The 17,825-nt window shown below is 41.6% G+C and overlaps 1 protein-coding gene across 8 annotated transcripts in view; it reads right to left on the reverse strand.

Annotated features, from left to right (window-relative positions):
* The window catches only part of CAST (calpastatin), a 64,113-nt gene that overhangs the window by 22,730 nt on the left and 23,558 nt on the right, over positions 1-17,825 (reverse strand). For 5 of the 8 annotated variants that reach the window (XM_050912602.1, XM_050912597.1, XM_050912595.1 and 2 more), the window contains 6 exons: positions 7,981-8,040; positions 3,357-3,407; positions 2,964-3,020; positions 2,678-2,794; positions 960-1,055; positions 355-456 (listed from right to left, as the gene is read on the reverse strand). In XM_050912602.1, coding sequence (XP_050768559.1) covers positions 355-456; positions 960-1,055; positions 2,678-2,794; positions 2,964-3,020; positions 3,357-3,407; positions 7,981-8,040 — 483 coding nt within the window. The remainder of the gene's footprint in view (positions 1-354; positions 457-959; positions 1,056-2,677; positions 2,795-2,963; positions 3,021-3,356; positions 3,408-7,980; positions 8,041-17,825) is intronic. The other 3 variants (XM_050912596.1, XM_050912601.1, XM_050912599.1) reach the window with 2 other exon arrangements.

The following is a 17,825-nucleotide window of genomic DNA, read 5'->3' on the forward strand; positions in this document are numbered from 1 at the left end:
AAATTCCCAATGTTTTACTCCTTCTCAAGTACAAATGAGATCTCCTAGGTTGTTTACGCTCTCTTATACCTCCATCACTGCCTTCTGTAAATCCACTGGAGACCATGCTTGGAAGTCAGTTCAAAAAGCCACAAACTTTCTTTGTTGATGCTCGACTGTTTTCTACTGCAATACATACATAACTGTATCACTTCTGTATTACTGAAAACAACACTAGAACGCAACTGTGCAAACTCTATTTTACCTCTTAGCAGATCAAAGCGACAAATACTGGATCAATGTAGTAGTGAGCAACTACAGACATATTTTAGAGATGAATCTTCTAAAAAAATAAAAATTAAAAATGGAAAATACCGTAACTTCCGGACCAGTGTAAACAGGACTAGGCGGCACATCTTCTTCAGGTCCACCTAGGGTATCTATTAGGCTATCTAGTGCCGACTCATCCATACCAGGCTAAAAAATAAGCAAACCATTATAGAAGTTATCATGCTGTACAAAGAAAAAAAAATCTGAATCATCTGGTGAATCTGTAGAAAACTCCTGGAAACCAAACCAAAAGCTTTCTTACAGCAGGTCCTGCACTTGCCAAATTTTTCAGTGAGAACTGTTCTTAAACTCGTTCCCAGTGTCAGTAACAAGATCATTTGTATTTACATACCAGTTGATATACATGCATACATATACAAACATAGCTGAAGATAGAGAGGAATTAATTTTATGCTAGCTGTGGTAAAAGTGATTATAAATAAGTCCTATTTGACAAAACACAAATGACACGCCACTAGTTTGTTACCTGTTCTTTCACATAGTCCTTCACCACTGTATATAACTACTACGTAGCAATACTTCAGCGGCTACCAATTTATTTTTTCTGAATCTGAAGTGTTTCAGAGGGAGAAACACTCTCCAAGACATTTTTACAAGGGAAGCATTTGTCTGGGACTGCGTTTACCAACCTCAGCACTTGACTTATCAGCTGCAGCAACCACACTTGCACCGGCCGCGCCTGCACCAGCTGCACCAGCCGCTATGGACATCTTCTCAGACTTAGGCTGGAGAAATAAGAGAAAAGTTAAGAGACGGCTTTATTACATAGCCCTATGTTAAAAATTCTAGAGACAAAACAAAGTAAACCAGAGATGTTCTACTCAAGCATGCATATCTATTGTCCCTCTTCATCTACACTTTGAATAAAAATGATAAGCTGGTTCCACCTACTGGCCGAGTGGTCTGGAAGTTGAGTAGCTGCAGCTTGCATGACACTGAGCCCAGCCTAAAACATCCAGTCCTGAGGCCATGCATATTTTTTTGGACTCAGCAGCTGGCTAATGCACGTGCACAGCATCCAGATGCTTGGGTAGAGCAAGCTACCATCTACCTGCAATACTATGGAGACATACTCTGTTTCCAGTGTGATTTTGCTGTGAGAAAGAAAGCATGCTATTTTAAGTACTCTACCTCTTTCTTTTATTTTGCCAGTAAAAGAAATCTGCAGTGCAGAAAGACCATGAGGCCCCTTTCAAGTCTCTTTTGAAAGCTTCCATTTACATCTGATAGTTCTCAATACATCATTAATGCCAGCAGCAAATTCTGCTCAAATAGGTAGGGTGAAAACTGCTTCAGGGAATTAGGTGCAGGAGCAACACCAACACAAAATGCAGGCTTCTGCATTACTGACATTCTCATTTACTGCAAAAAAAGTGGGTTGTAGTAGAGCTACAGGAGTCCTTCATGTTACTCTGGCCTTGTCACCCAGACACATGCAGACCAGAAGAGCAAAAGACCTAGATCCTGACTCTACCACACACTTTTGCTCCAGCTTTTTCCCCACTTGCCCCTCTGAAATGACCCCTCCCCAACTTCTTCTCCAACCCTTCTCATCTTATCTTCTTCCAGAGTCTTGCAGTCAGGGCGTATGGGCTGCCCCACTGCAAACGGATAACCTGCTGACCTGTTGCATTTGGAGCCAACAGTGCTACTACAAACATGCCTGAAAGTCCACAGGTGAAGGAGCTCCATGATGGCAATGCTCATATAAACAAAGCATTTGCTTGACTGACCAGACAGTCCCTTCTGTTCACCTTCAGTAGTGAAGGGGCAAGGGAAGAGACTGACAAAGAACCAGTTACACTCATGTAGCTGCAAGGAACTTGCAAAAAGCTTGCATGAATGACAGAGGAGCCCCAAACACGTAACGCACGGGAACAGGCCTACAATTGTGATAATCTTAATGTCGCTTGCTTGGCTAACAGCCAGAGTGTGTTGGACAATGAAAACAGATGTACGAAGAGCACAACAAAAGGTGGATGCACATCAGGATCACCAAACAACCAGCACAAATTACCAATACCATCTGGCTGGGCAGCTCTACCTGCAGCTGATGCTTATGCATTAATGCTGTCATGGGTTAGCTGGAAGTGGTATACTCAGGATGTTGTTTAAGTTAACTAGTGGGTAAAGCATGAAGTTTCTAAGTCCCAGATTCTAAAGCAGCACAAGGAGGTTTGTCATACACACCTTTAAACACAAGACAGCTTTTGAGCTTTTCTACATTGTGATTTTTGGGGGCCCAGTCTCACTTTACAATATTCAGAATAAGAATCCATCTTGATGTCGATTTCTAACCCCTACAATAACATAAATAATACAAATTGGATTGCTACTTCTACTATACCTTTGCTGTCTCTATGGTGGTTGCTTGTGGAGGGTGGTCAGCTTGAGTTGTAGTTAATTTTCCTGTATTATTTGGTTTAGAACTTGTTGTCACAGAAGGTGAGGTTTGGCTTTTTGCCTGTGTAAAGATAAACTATTATCATTAGATACGGAAATACTTATGGGCTGGCTTTGTTCGGTTTGTTTTTTTAATTTTTTTTTTAAACAAAAGAAAGAAAGAAGAAAAATACCACAAAATATCATGTTAAAAAAATAAAAGAGAGAGCGAGAAAAATTATACAACTTACACCATCAGGTTCCTTTTGCCTCTCCTCAGATGGCTGTTTATTTTGAGAGTCTGTTGGCTGTCATGAAATAAAAAATTGAGATAATTTACCCTTACCACCATTCAATGCTATGGGACATGATCTACACTAGTTCAAATAAGCACAAGACAGATTTAAAGATGGTTAACAGAACACTTCTTAAGCTGTTGTGAAGCAATAAAGCATGCTGACTGTTCCCCCCAAACACTGCATTTCCACACCTGTCAGCTCCCAGCTCTTCTGCACACAAGTATGTTACTAATCACACGGCAGTTTCAGGTGGCACAGCAGCAGCAAAAAGTTTAGCCTCTTTTTTCAAAGTTAGTCAAAGACCAAAGTACAACAACTCGCCAAAGGTGAAAGATAAGTATTTACCTTGGTTGACTGCGTTTTTTTTCCAGATTCTGTTTTGGTTGTTGGTGCGGACTGAAATATAAGGAACGTACATTCAGACAGACATTAATACGCTCGGTTATTTCTAAGGGGTCGGCTCATATAAAGAAGAGCATCAGACAGCTTCACACTCGTGAGCACACATGCTATGTAACGAACGCAGAGTGCTTTGACCTTGCAGTTCACAACATCCTGGCACAGACCTCCACTCCAGCGATCTAAGAGCACTCAAATGTGTGCAAACACACACACACACGCTCCTCATGTGAAGGATTGAAAAGAGAGGGAAAGAAGATACTAAACAAATACAATGAACAGTTTGACTTACAACTGAAAATTTTCTGCAGCCATGCCACAAAATTGATTCCTGTGATTCACGTCAAGTCAAAGTAGACCAAGCAATAAATTACTACTAGTAGAAACACGTAAGAACAAACACTGAAAAATGGAAGAATAGTTCTATCTGATAAGAAGAAAGAAAAATGAAAATGCCAGCGTCCTCACCATATTTTTCTTACTATTTTTTGTTGCTCTTGCTACTTCAGCTGTGCTACGATGAACACAAAAAGAGCCAATGTGGCTACTGGAAAGTCATCTAGAGGTGCCAAAGAGAAGGCTGTTGCCTACCGCACAAGCCTCAGAAGCGCTGGCCGCTGAACGGCCAGGGGAGCACACGGACCCAGCCAGGCGAGCGTGATTTGCTCTGCTAGGAGCAGCACTGGGTGCGCAGAGCACACAGCGGCAGATGCAGACCCCGAAGCCCGGGCCCCTTCCCCTGTTGGGGCTGGCAACCCTACGCTTCCCCGGGAGCTGGCGGAGGACATCGGTATCGTGTCTCGTTGCATTCTGGCCACCTGCAGCAGAGAAGTTTTGAACTCTACCTAGGAAATAAGGGGCCACAGACAGAAGCCTTCCTTATCCCCTCTATCCTACTAACACACCGAGCATATTTAAAGTTACTAAGAGAAAGAATAGGGTTTTTCCCCCAGTAGCCTATTAAAAGTCAGTGAACAGCAACAACCAAAAAAATCTATTAGGCGGTAATTTAAATTTTTTCATTGCTTTGTAATGTTTTGCTGTCAGCTGCCAAACATTAATTACCATTTAGATATATCCAGCTTCTGTTTGCTAGGTGACACGTAGAGAAATTTGCTAAATTTGTTTACCTTTTGTTACACAAGTATTCGCACCCACACACTGAACCACAGACGCTTGGTTAGGAAATCCTCAACATGCAAAAAACATAGATGCCCAGGCATAAGCTTGGCAAAGGCCTTGAAGCTGTAGACCACAGTAAAGAACACAACACCACACACAAGTAAGCCACAAAAGGTAAAATACTGATTGAGAGGGAGGACAAAAATTTCCCAAACTCCAAAGCGGGGAGGTGGGAGGGAATGAGGAAAAAAAAAAGGAAAAAAAATCATTTGAGTTCTCAGATACCCCCCTTTGGATTTTCTCTTGACGTCTACGCTTATTAAAACACAGTACTTTTCAGGTTCAGTCATACTTTATATGCTGCCACTTCTACATCCTTGTTAAAGACTACCATCTGGTTAACTCAAAGACACACACATCCATCTGTGTACCCGTACATTAACAATCCTATACTGAAAACATAATCCTAAATTTTCACAGTTTTTAACCTAAAAAAGGTTGGACCAGTTTATCTAACATCTAAAGCAGAGTCAATCAGACAAGAGATGTCCTTCGGCAGCAAGGCTGCAAAGACATGTAACAGAAGTGCAAGCATGAGGTTCAAGAAACATAGACTTTGACTTTTCCTGCTGTGGGACTGCTGCCTGCTCAGGACTTTAAGTACCCTGCTGTTAGAGCACAAATTCAGGTTTTCCTTATGTGCTTTTCAGAAGAAAAGTAAACACACCTTTTTTGCAGGACAATAAAATATATTTACTTGCATTTCTGTCAACACCTGACAACAGCTGTACAGAACATAAATTCAAATTCTCAGCCTGCCAAACCAGTTATTAGCAACTGCATGTCTTTTTTTTTAATATTGTAAATATTATTTTACTAAATACTTAATGTATTTTTTTGTGCAGGGTATGCATTATTCATTATTCTTGTATATCTTTTAAAATGTGCAGAATTGCTCATACCATAAATTTATCTATGATAATGCTGAAGAATATATGGACTTATATGGGCAATGCCTTGATTCAAGACTTACACACACATGAAGATGCTAAGGCCACATTAAAACATATGATCATGAACACATATATGCTCACACACACACAGAGACACATCTATTCAGATACACTTCTAGCAATAACAAAGTTCAAATCCAATTAAAAAAAATTATTACCAGGCAAGTCAAACCAACAATTTTAGTATGAGACCATACATTCAGTCATCCTTTAAACAGAGTCAGTTGTGAGCAGTCACAGCCTGAAGCCATAGCGTCAGTTTACAGCACACACTGAACTCCTACAGAGAAAAAGATGTTCCACCTCCCCTTCTACTGCCTCCTTCCACCTGCGCTGTGCCAGTATCTGAGAGGCCGCATTTTAAACTGACTCAGGAAAGTCAAAAATAGCCTGGAAAACAAAAATAATATTTTTTAACTAGTTCCCCAGTTTACAGTGCAGTTGCACAAATGCGTGCAGAAGGAAGCAAGCTGAATGGGATGTGTTTTTGTCCGTGGCAGTGGCAGCACCCTGCTTCCTCCATGCCTCCAGCAAAAGCCACAGGGTGCCTGCTCTCCACCCTGGTCCTCCAACCCTTCCACCTAACCCCTGCGGCTTCGCCTGCAAAACAAGAAGTTCCACATTCCTTCCTCTGCTGCACTAACTCACAGCCTTCTCGGAGGGGCATAAGACTGAGGGTTAATTTCAGACAAAGGATTCACATGCACAGAACTGAAAGCTAAACAGGGGTCCAGAGCACGTGTAAGAGTAGTTGCACACTAGAGAGACAAATGAGACGTGGTTATAGCACGCAATTAGGAAAGAGTTGTTAATTTGCAAGAAATTTAGGACTAGAAATGAAAGCGACTCAGCAACCTTATTTCTTTTCAAAATCTACTGTCCAAATGCAGATGACTTGCTTAATCCAGCAGGAAGAAGACATTATTAATGCAACAGACATTAGAAGAAAACATTAATTGTCTTACACATGCAAATGCAGGACATTGTTTCAAAGGGATTTGTGTTTACCAGTCTCACAGTGCTGAAGTATGCCCTCTGCTACTCTATTTTGGTCTCATCTTGCAAACAACAGTTTTAAGGATCTGATCAGAAATCTACTACATTCTTCTGAGAGTTATTTCAAATTTCAGGTAGGGAAAGATCATAACAATTTTAGATAGCTGTCTGGGTTAAACCGTAGGGAGAACAGCATCAGTAACGAACATGATACAAATGACTTTGCTCACAAACATTAACAGGAAGATGAAACTGGAGACTTGCAGATACCTTAATTTATCAGTAATGATGACCATGCACAAATGGAAAAGGTTTAATCATCGTCCACCTCACTGCTACCAGTCTAAGTCTTACATGTGTGCATGGAGGAAACGGGTTTTAAAAGGTTGAGGGCAATGTAATAGCTAACTTCAAATACAGAGAAGATGGAGCTAGACTGTCTTCAGAGATGCATGCTAAAATGACAAAGAGGCAACAGACCCAAGTTGCAGCAAAGGAACTTCCCATTTGATAAAAGGAAAATAATCATCATAATGAAGGTGACCAAACATCAGAACTGGTTACCCAGAGATGTTGTGCAACCTGCACTTGCAGGTAATCAAAGTATGTCTGGCAAGGCCTTCAGCAGTCTGATTTACCCGCAGAGCTGGCTCTGCCTGGACTGGAGGGCTGGACCAGATGACCTCCAGAGGCCTCTTCGCACCTCACTACTCTTAAGTGTTCCTTTATTCGTATTTACACAACATGCAGGCAGTCCTAACTTTTACCACTGCACAAGTCCCTGCTGGTCTAGTTCGGTATTCAGTATTTTTGTTGGTTTCACGGTTACGATTACGGAACATGAAAGAGGGAGAGAATCATTAATCATTTGTTTAAATAACAGATGTAATTTTTGTTAGGCAATGGAGGCATAAGGGAGGATTATGACTCTCTTCTAACAAGTAAAGTACATGACTGATGTAAAGTACATGACAGCTTCGACACTAAAGAAGTTCTAGTCATAAGACAAGACAGAACAAGCGTAAAGGACAAAGGCAAGGAAGCTGTCGGACAAAGATATGAGATGAACGAGAAGATGCAATTGTACGTACAAAAATGTACGTACTAAAAGCTGAAACTTGTCCTGAATTTTTTGAATATGTGAAAAATTATCATTAGGTAAATAACCCTGTAATTACACAGGGGGGAGCCATATACATGTCACAAAGCGTGACTGAGGTAAAATTAAAAATTTTAATTAAAATTTTTTTTACTGCTGTTATAAAATCCTCTGAGTGCTTTGTATAGCATATTTTAGATTTTTTTTTTAAGAGGAAACTAAGCTGCTGACAAGAAATATGCAAAATGAAGCTACTCAGTATCAAAGCATTAAAAAAGAAATTCCGTTGCTTCATATATTTGTGCTTAACCGCAAGCATGAGTTTCTCAGGAACTCATACCTTTGTTTCAGATGGCTTCATAATTTGTGGTTTTGATGCATCCACAGAGGGGGACTGCTTCTGAGAGAAAAAAAAAGTAGATTGATTAATTTCACCTTTGTTATACATACTTCTATTAAGCAAGCATAAGCAACCTGAATTCATTAGATATCCAGCTAAAAATTAAGAATAAATTACTACTGAAAATTAGAGTTATCATTTTAGATCTTCCGTCTTGCCTGTATTTCTACAATACACGGATGGAGGATTTTGACAGCGTGATGCCCACAGATCTTCTCACAACACCATTTTTTTTCTCTGACATGTACTGAAAGCAAATTTCATATCAAGTATCAAAACAAACTCAAATCCTGCCCTCATACTGAAGCATATATACTTGCTGTGTAGGATTCGTCCACGTTTCTGTTTTTCTTTTTAACAAAAATTGTACTTTCAAATTTACAAGTTTGTCATACAAAATATTTAATACTAAATTAGCAAACTCAAATATGTTGAGATAAAAAGGAATAATTAATCCGTATGTAACACACACACACAAGTGTTTCTACATATCACGCGACCCTTTCGGAAAAGCTTTGAATGACACGGTCTGTCTTCCTAGCTTCAGTGATGTTAATCTGAGAACAGCATGTTTTAATTCTGCTGTGACTGTATCAAACTTCAAAGCCCAGAAATGAATATTCTAATTGTCTCATCAATACTTTATACAGATGTAATACTACCTCTCTATTCCTGCTTCATGTTTCTCTGCTCAAAGCTGTATTTGCCTCTCAATCACAGCCACACATTCACAGTTGACATCTAACTGAACAGCACAAGTCACCGATTTTTCTAGATTTTCTCTTCATGTTTACTGTGCCACTTGCTGTATGAAAACACATATTGTCTGAATGGACTCAGAAGCCATTTTACTATTCCATACCTAGGGTGACTTCTTACTTCCACACAGAAAATTTTCTCATTTCCATAACTTTTCATAGCACAAGCATTTCTCAACAGTAAGACCAAAGTTGTACAGAATTTGAAAGGTACACTACGACGATGACAGTGTGCTCTCCCCACCAGCGTATCTGGTATCTTGCACACCTTAGTAAGAGGTTTCACTACTCTAAATATATACTAGAGAGAATTTGCAATTGTCACACTACAGAAATGTAAGCAAATAATATATGCTTCCATATATGTATATACGTACAGACTGACTACACAATAGATAGGAACTTTTGTACAGGCGGAGACATACACAGGAATGTGTAGAGCCTCCTACATCAGGACAGGGAACAAAAGTTTTTAAACAACTTTTTTATACATTTCCACTACCACCATCAGGTAATCTGTAGGCAACGACATTTTTTTCTTAATTTGCTCTTTAACAGTTTTTCCTTTCCTGTTCTTTCTTCTCCATGAAATTAATCTGAATTCCTTCTACACGACTAACAAGTAGGTATCTGTTCTACACCTTCGTATTAGTCACCCTAGTGCCTGTCCATTTAATAAAAACACATTTATCTGAGCTCTTCTCCCTTCCTCTGCTCAGAAAACTCCTACCAAGCCATTTTCTTACAATACACTGAAAAATTCTTTCCCAAGTTCCAGCACAGCGGCACCGCTACAACCTGCAGAGATTACTGAAATACTCCCAAAGAAACCAGCTGCTGGTTCTTTCTACCCTGTCCAGCCGGATGGCAGTAACTAGCAGAAACGAAGACATGAGGAGTTTAAATGCTCACAGAGGAAGAAGAATAGTTTGGGAATAGAAAACAGTTTAATGCATGGCTGCTGATCAGCAGCTACAGAGAATGCCAAGCCGTCCTCCCTGTAAACACTCCGTGTTGATTTGGGGAAACAAAACCCTGTCCTGGGGAGCCGGAGGGGGGAAGCGGGAAAGGTGGCAGAGAGCACGGGGCACCCTCCTGCAGACCACCTCTATGCGCACAGGCAGTGCTGCACCCCCATGATCTTCAAGCTCCCTCGGGGGCATGGTGTGCTCGCTTCATTTACAGCATTTCTTGCCTGAATTTCTTGCCTGCAGTATTGAAGGCCTCCGATTTTCCACTCTCTCCCCCAAAAAAGCCACTACAAGGAAGAAGGGGGTCCTCGTCCTTCCAAGCCCTTTAGTGCGCGGGGTCTGCAACCACACTGAGCCTTGCAGACTGACAACGCAAGAAGCTGCCAAGGTCCAAGCCCTCGTTCGGTAGCCACCACGCAGCCTGTCAACGCCAGCCTGACTCTGGGAGACTACCTTTTACTGCAGGTTGTTCTGGTTTTCCTCTTCCGAGGGCTGCGCGCTGCGGCCAGCCATGGCCAGCTGTTAACAGGCTGCATTTGCTGCAGCCCGACAGTCGGACTGCAGAAGGGGTGAAGCAACACATGGATGCATGTCAGGCGTGGAAGGTAAATATTAAAAGGCTGCCTAGCAACCGGCATAATAACCGCCTGACGCACAGCTCCTGCAGCGGCTGCGGCCCGGGCAGGCACACCCTGCTTGCACCCAGGGGTGGTAAACCCCTGCCGCGGCCTGGGCCAAACACCCCCTCACAAGAAGGTCACGCTGCCAAACAGAAAAGCAAGGAGGAGGAGAGTTCGACTCGCCCTGGAGGTTGCAGCTCGGCAGAGAAAGCCAGGCAGCTGCTCCCGCAGAGAGAGCAAAGTTTTTGTTGTGTTGTTAGGGATGCCCCGGAGGGCAGAGCCGACAGCGGATGGAAAAATGAGCGTCATGGGTGCTGACGCCTGTTCCTCCTGCGGCTGCACCCCCGTGGGTCCTGCCCGGACAGAGGTACGGGTGTTGGAGGATGCCGTGCCGGCCCCGGTCCCGACCTGTGGGGAAGGTGCCCTGCAAGCGATGGGGCAGCCGGGGGTCCTGGTCTGGGGGACGGCTGCTGCATGGCTCTTCAGAAAGCACCCTTGCGAGCTGGGAGAGGAGGCAAACTCCACGGCAAAGCGTCCAGGATCACAGGGAGTTCACCAGCAGGGAGCATGTGGAGATGCTCCTGGCAGAGGGACCCACCGACAGCACGAGACCCCCATGACCACCACAGAAGGGGCTCGACAGACAGAGAAGAGGTTACAGGTTAACAGTGATTAAGGGAAGCCTGGCACCTGTTAATTACCCCACTCTGCTAGCAGAGCTGCCGTGTGACAGGCAGGATGACGGCTGCGGGGTCACAGCCTGTGCTCTCACCAGCCCGCCCGGCAGGCAGGACAGGCACAGACAGACAGACAGACGAGCACAGGAACTGACCAACAGACCTCAGATGCTCTTGGCCGTGAGTTAAAGGATGGCTTTCCAGGAAGGGCTGATAAAGAGACTTGGGATCTAATTTGATAAGAGAAGGAATACCCTTAGAAACTCATTTGTCAAATTAGTGGGACAGTCTTCATGCTGCTGTTGAAAGAGAACAGTCACAAAAGCCAAAAACTGGGTTAGTGAAACAAAACAAAACAAAAAAGCCTACCAGAAATTGGTTATCTGGTCTCACTGTGGGTACCTCAGAAATCTGGAAGTAAAAGGCAAAGTGCAACAGGAGAAGAAAAAGAAAGTAAAGGTGACAAACATCAAAAGAAAACAATTTTAACTGTTCAGAGAATTGGATGCAAACGCCTTTTGGAAAAAGAAAACAGCCATTGAAGAAATCCATGAGAGCTCTCGGTTACTGAAAGCTGAAAATGACTGAAACCACTCCATATGCAATGTAGTGAGAGCTATCATAAACTAAAACTATGAATTTTGGAAATTCGTGGAGAAGATTCATCAGACTGAGGAAGGTCATTGCCCACCCCTAGAAAGGAGCACAACGCAGCAACTGGCTACCTTCAAATAACAGAAGAGATGCTGAAAACACTTACCAAGCAAATAATACAGAAACACTTAGATGGTAACAAGAGAGTAAATTAGAATCAACAGATTGGTCAAGAATAAAGCACCTAAAGACAACGCAACACTCAATACACTCAAACATGGAAATAAGCCTGATGCATAAGAATGAACGAAGCTCCAGAGGAGGACACGCTGTCGCTGCAACTTCTCACAGTACTTGAGGTGACATTTTCTCAAATGAAGCTGGGAAGTTAGTGTGTAAGACTGGGTTACAAGCTTGCTTTCAGCCAGCTTCCAGCCTTAACATTTCAGGGAGTTCCTGAAGGGATCTCCGGCAGGCTGGTGGTAGGTTGAAGATCAGATGCAACAACACAAAAACCCAAAAGCTAGGCAGGCAGCAATACTGACAAAAATAGGTAAGGTTACAATGCCACAGGCTGAGATACTCTTGCCAAAAACAACCAAGGAAAGAGGAATCTGAGATAAAAATCTGTTACCGTGACAACATAAATATAAATGTAAAATACGGGACTAACTTTCCATCTTTTTGGCTTGAGCTTCTCTAGGTGAAGTGCCATGACAGTTTCGGCCATCACACTGCAGTACAGATGAATACAGAAAGATCTGAGGACAGGTTTAGGGGAAAAAAAAAAATGAAGAAAAAGTATGTATGGGGGACTCCGTGACAGGAAAAGCAAGTCGGCACCTGATGCTTTGTCCTTTGGTCAGGGAGCCAAGAAAACGGGAAAGAAGAAGAAACTGATTCTATAACAAAGAATCTCTCAAGTCAGAGCTCAAAGATCTTCCTTCCTGGGAGAAGAGTCGCTCTGTGGCAGAGGCTACCTAGATGAAGCAGGCACTTCCAGCCCTGCTAGCCTTTGGGCCAGCTTATATAAACATTTTGAGTGATCTAGCTGTACTCAGTCTAGGACAGAGGACTGAAGAGCCACCTGAGTACTCTTTTGGGCTTACAAACCTTACATATGAATGAGTTGGGACTGCTGCTCCGGCTTAAAGCTAACATCAACTTTATTATTTCAATATTACTAACTTACAGGGTTACTTCAATACAGCTGTTTAATGCAAGGCAAAACCTAGTCTACCTGACTACAAATAGTTGCTTCTTTACATGAATGGTTCTGTTGCTAAGCTTTAATAGTGTTTGTAAGATGTGGGCAGCAAATGCTCTTTAGAGAACTATTGTGAAAAATAATGGGTTATTTCACTTAAGTGGAAAATACTGCTTCATAGAATCACAGAATGGTTTGGGTTGGAAAGGACCTTAAAGCTCATCTCGTTCCAACCCCCCTGCCATGGGCAGGGACACCTTCCACTAGACCAGGCTGCTCAAAGCCCACTTGAGCTGTTACAGGTCAAGCGTCTCACTTGCTTTGACGGCACGCGGTAACGGCTATGCAACCCTCACCTCCCCAGACACACAAAGGCTGTCAGCGGGCAGAAGGCAGGCCAAGGATGGCACTGAGAGGCCATCCCAGCATCTCACAACGCACTTCATAACACCGCCAGCAAACCGACGCACGGTCTTCCAAATACTTTCGTGCTGAAGAATCAATACTGCGATCTGTGGCATAAACACAATTCCATTAATTTTCCATTAAGCCAAGAGGAGTTGCAAGACACAATCTAAGCCAACATCTGTGTGTGTATATGTACAAATATATATATATAAAAATATACAAACATACATATTTAAAGCTACACGGCAGCTAAGATATGCAGTGATTTAAAACTGGAAAAAATGTAGCACTGACTACCTCTTTATATAAATTTTATTATTACAGCATCTATAATAGCTGAGTTAAAAATTACAAATCTGAGTGCTTCTGTGTAATTTTCTGTCCCAAGTAATTCTGGAAATATCCTATTATTTTGTAATTACTGTTCTTATACATAGTTCTGCTATTTTGGTTGTTAAGAAAAACAATACCTTTTCAAGAGAAAGAGAAAAAAACGCCACACAACCAGGAGAACAATATTTTTTCCAAGATTTCAGGCTCTCAGTTAATTTTGTGGAGGTTTAATATTAAAAACTTAATGAAATGGAAGAGCAGGATGTAGGTTTCCAGTTTGTACCTGTATATTATTCAGACACTGGTATATTTACATAAAACATTCCTACTACAGATGCTGCTATGTTGTCCTATTGTGATGAGTTTCTCTGTAGAAGTAATCAGTGTGATTTCTTTTCTAAACAATTTACATTGCAATTTCTGATGACTGGCTTTGCCACATGTGACTACCGGCATGCCTCTTTCATTTCTAAACCCTGTTATCATTGATGAAATTCACAAACACCGCATGTTATAAACAAAGCCTACTGCCCATGCCAGCTACTGAGGGGGGGTAGGGAAAAAATCCTTGGAGGACAGTTACTTTTTTTGCAGCTAAATTCTAATTCAATCCAAAATTCTTTGCTAATGTTGTTACTGTGATGCCACTGAGCTCATTACAGCCCTGACTCAGCAAAGCCCCCCAACTTTGCACTGGCTGCCACAAAGCAAACCAAACCAAGCAGGATTTAATATGTAAGCATGGAGACTCATTTGAATAGGCAGTCTGTTGAATACATGCTTTTGTGGTTCAATTCTTCAATATACGTGGTTTTAAATACTCATCTTAAAAAAACCAAAACCAACAAAACCAACAACAACAGACCCTCCTGTCTCTAGGGATGCTTCCTGTGCTTTTGAGATTCATAAGCTCAGCTGGTGTGAATATAACCTAAAAATATGTAAAAACTGTTACTATTATTACAGTTTAAATTTCCACAACTTGACAAAGATAACAAGAAAAGTAATTTTAGAGACAAACTGACTCCCCCTTAGAGCTAAGAAACTTAGAAACAGATTTGCTCTGTTCAAATATGCACTCAGCAGTTCAGAGCAAACATGAAGAATAAACTGAAGTAGAGCTGAAGCACATTCATCTGCCGAGGACAGGCAAACCCCAACAGGTACGTTTGCTAGGCGTCAAAATGAAACCGCATTGAGACTCCTGGAACAGACGCTGCCTGGGGAAGGGCCGGTGTGCGAGGAGATGAGCGGTGGGGGACTACGCACGAAACGCAACCATGAGGGGAGCCTCATCACGACATTCCTGTCCGAAGCGCGATCTTAGGAGTGCTCCAGAAGTGGATTTGCCATCTGACAACCCCCAAACTCCACACGCACTCACCTCCTAAACGACAGTAAAACTAATAACAAATAGTAGGATTACGTTGGTGCTTCTTTTCCAGATCAGGAAGTCGACTGCAATAAATCAGAGACAAAACCCAAAGACCGCTGGTAACACAGGACCATGCCTCTCTGCAAAACTCAATTCAAAAGATGATCCGGGTTACTATCGTGGAAAAAATTAACCCTGAAATTGTATTCTTCTGCAATTTTCCCACCACACAGAGTAAGTATTTGCAACAAATATTAACCTATACCCAGGAGCAAGATCAACCACCATTTAGAGATGCTAAAAGAGCACATCGGAAATAAACCCATTTTCTCATGAAACAAAAACATGACAAATTTTTTGAAGAGGCTGGTTTGAACCAAGAAATTGAAAAGCTGATTAGCTCATGAAGCGTTTTTACAGCCTCAAGTGCTGCTAAATGTATTGACGATCGCAGCACACTGAGCCAGACAACTTCCATAATACACACTCACACTTATTGTTTTCTTCTATTTTGATTACTAAAATAAAATTTCTGCCATTTTGGCACAGAAAAGAAACTTGGCAATATTTAATCACTGAATTTTATGTATCAGCTAAAGCTGATTAACCATACTACCCAAATTTAAAGTAACAGGTTTTTAAGCAGTGTTTTTTGAAATAATCTACTTGCATTTGAATTTGGTCACACTAAATCAAGTGTTATCAAGCACAACCTGTGAATCAGATCAGTATTATATTTACCACAGTGTAGAACAAGGCTTCATACCACCTAGAAACTAATTGATCTGCCAAACCACCTTTAGGTTAGATGTCTGTTTTAAGATTTCTGGATTTCAGCAACCTACGTCAAGTCCAAAGCTTAATATTGGTATGTTTGTTTCCCTTTATTTTAATAACTATTAAGTCACTATTAAGACTCTGAAACAGCTTTACGCTTGAACAAAAAACAACCGAGGGCAGTGAATGACAACTGACTTTAGATCATTTTTGTACCATTTGACTCTCTTCTTAAACTTCCAACACCTCAGTTTATGCTTACTTATATGCAGGAAGTTAGGGGTATGCAGAAAAACTTAGAACTGTCCCGCAGCTGATGGTAAGAAGCACTATGCATTCCCTTGTCACTATCTCCTACTGTGTCTAATGCTTTCACAGGCTTTTTTTGTTTGGTTGTTTACTTTGTTTGGAAGCAGAGGAAAAGAGTTTGCTAGTTGGTCACAGAGCATGCACAGTACCTAAACACGAAGAACCTTTACACACACACAGTTCAATTTGTGGCCAGAAGAAATTATTTAGACTTAAGTACGTAGCATGGCTACTGCTCTATAACCTTTACTATACAATGGCAACTTCTATTTAATGTCCTTTCATGATTACTGCAAGTGATCTGGAAAGAAAGCCAGTATACGCCGAGCAGGGTAACAAAGTTCATCTGCTGCCTTCAGATTCTGCGTGTATGCAAACAGACCATGACTTTAATATCACAGGCTAAACACTCCTTGTTTCTTTTAAAACAAGTTAAAAGCAAAGGCTGCAAGAAAGCTCTGGTTTTGTATCCAGATTATACCTCTGCAGCATCAAACGGAGGCCTTGTTTCACTGGAAAAGTTTTTCAACTCACAGCATCAGGCAAGTAAAAGCATTTTATTTTCAAACTTACTTTTCATTGTTGAAGATGTTCATTTTATTGTCATTTTGATGAACAGCGATCTCAGTATTTCCACTTGATCACAGAATGGGTTACCTAACTTGAAATTTCCCTCAGCTACACATGGAGAAATACTCAGAAAAGCCATACTTCTGAGCATCGTGTAAAACTCCTCACTGGGCATATAGAAGTGTCATGAAAAGAGTTCTGACATCAACAATTTGTTTTAAACTCCCCGTTCTTATTTCTTCTTAAAATGTGCTCTTTGATTACCTCCTTTTGGAAACTTCCTGTTTCCATCACAATAAATCCTACAAGTTGGCACATACTGAAATTTCATTTTCATTCAGTCATGTTCAAATATTAGAAGCAGCGCACCAGTACTGTCATCACTCTTCTCAGGTTCCCACTCTGCACAACAGAGAATTACAGTAACATACGAGCTGGCCACTGTAGCAGAGCTCTCCTTTTTTGTAGATAGCTCAGAAATCCTCTTTTCAGGTCTACATCCTGCAGAAGGTTTGTATTTAGCTGTAATTACTACAGCCAACTGTTTCCTTTTTTGCGTGTTGTTTTAAACACCAGAACGTTCCAAAGCTATCTGCAGCAGCAAACTGCAAGCTGATAAGAAAACACCAGGAAAACACATGATTAGGTGCCAGCCACATGCCACACAGAGCTGCTGAGCTCAGCTAGGATTTGTGTCACTTGGTCTGCAGTATCACCGAGGGACAGCATGCAAAGCCCTTCCCAGCAGAGCTGGAATAGAAACGGGGCATTACAAACAGAGCGAGTATTCTTTTAAAAGGGGTTTAAAAAGATAGAAATCTTATGTGAAAGAGGACTTCATCTTAAGACAGAAGATCTCCGAGGTTATGAGCTTGGTTATTTTTATTACAATAATCAAGCTCGGCAATACTCAGAATGGGCAGCTGGCAGTCACAAGAGCTCTTGAGCGATACTCTGAGTTAAAAATTGGGTTTTTCACCCCCAGGATGCAGAAACAAAATATTATTCATGGAGCCACATGAACTGATACACACACTGTCACAATGGTGTTGGCTACCAAAATGAACAGAAAGTAAGATAGGAGCATAAACAAAAATCACCAAGTCAAGGAGTTTTAATAGAATTTTGGTTTTAAAATACAATCTAAGGATAACACTGCATAACCTTTGGGTGTGTTGTTGAGTCT

Source organism: Gymnogyps californianus, chromosome Z, assembly GCF_018139145.2.
Source record: "Gymnogyps californianus isolate 813 chromosome Z, ASM1813914v2, whole genome shotgun sequence".
Classification (NCBI taxonomy): domain Eukaryota; kingdom Metazoa; phylum Chordata; class Aves; order Accipitriformes; family Cathartidae; genus Gymnogyps; species Gymnogyps californianus.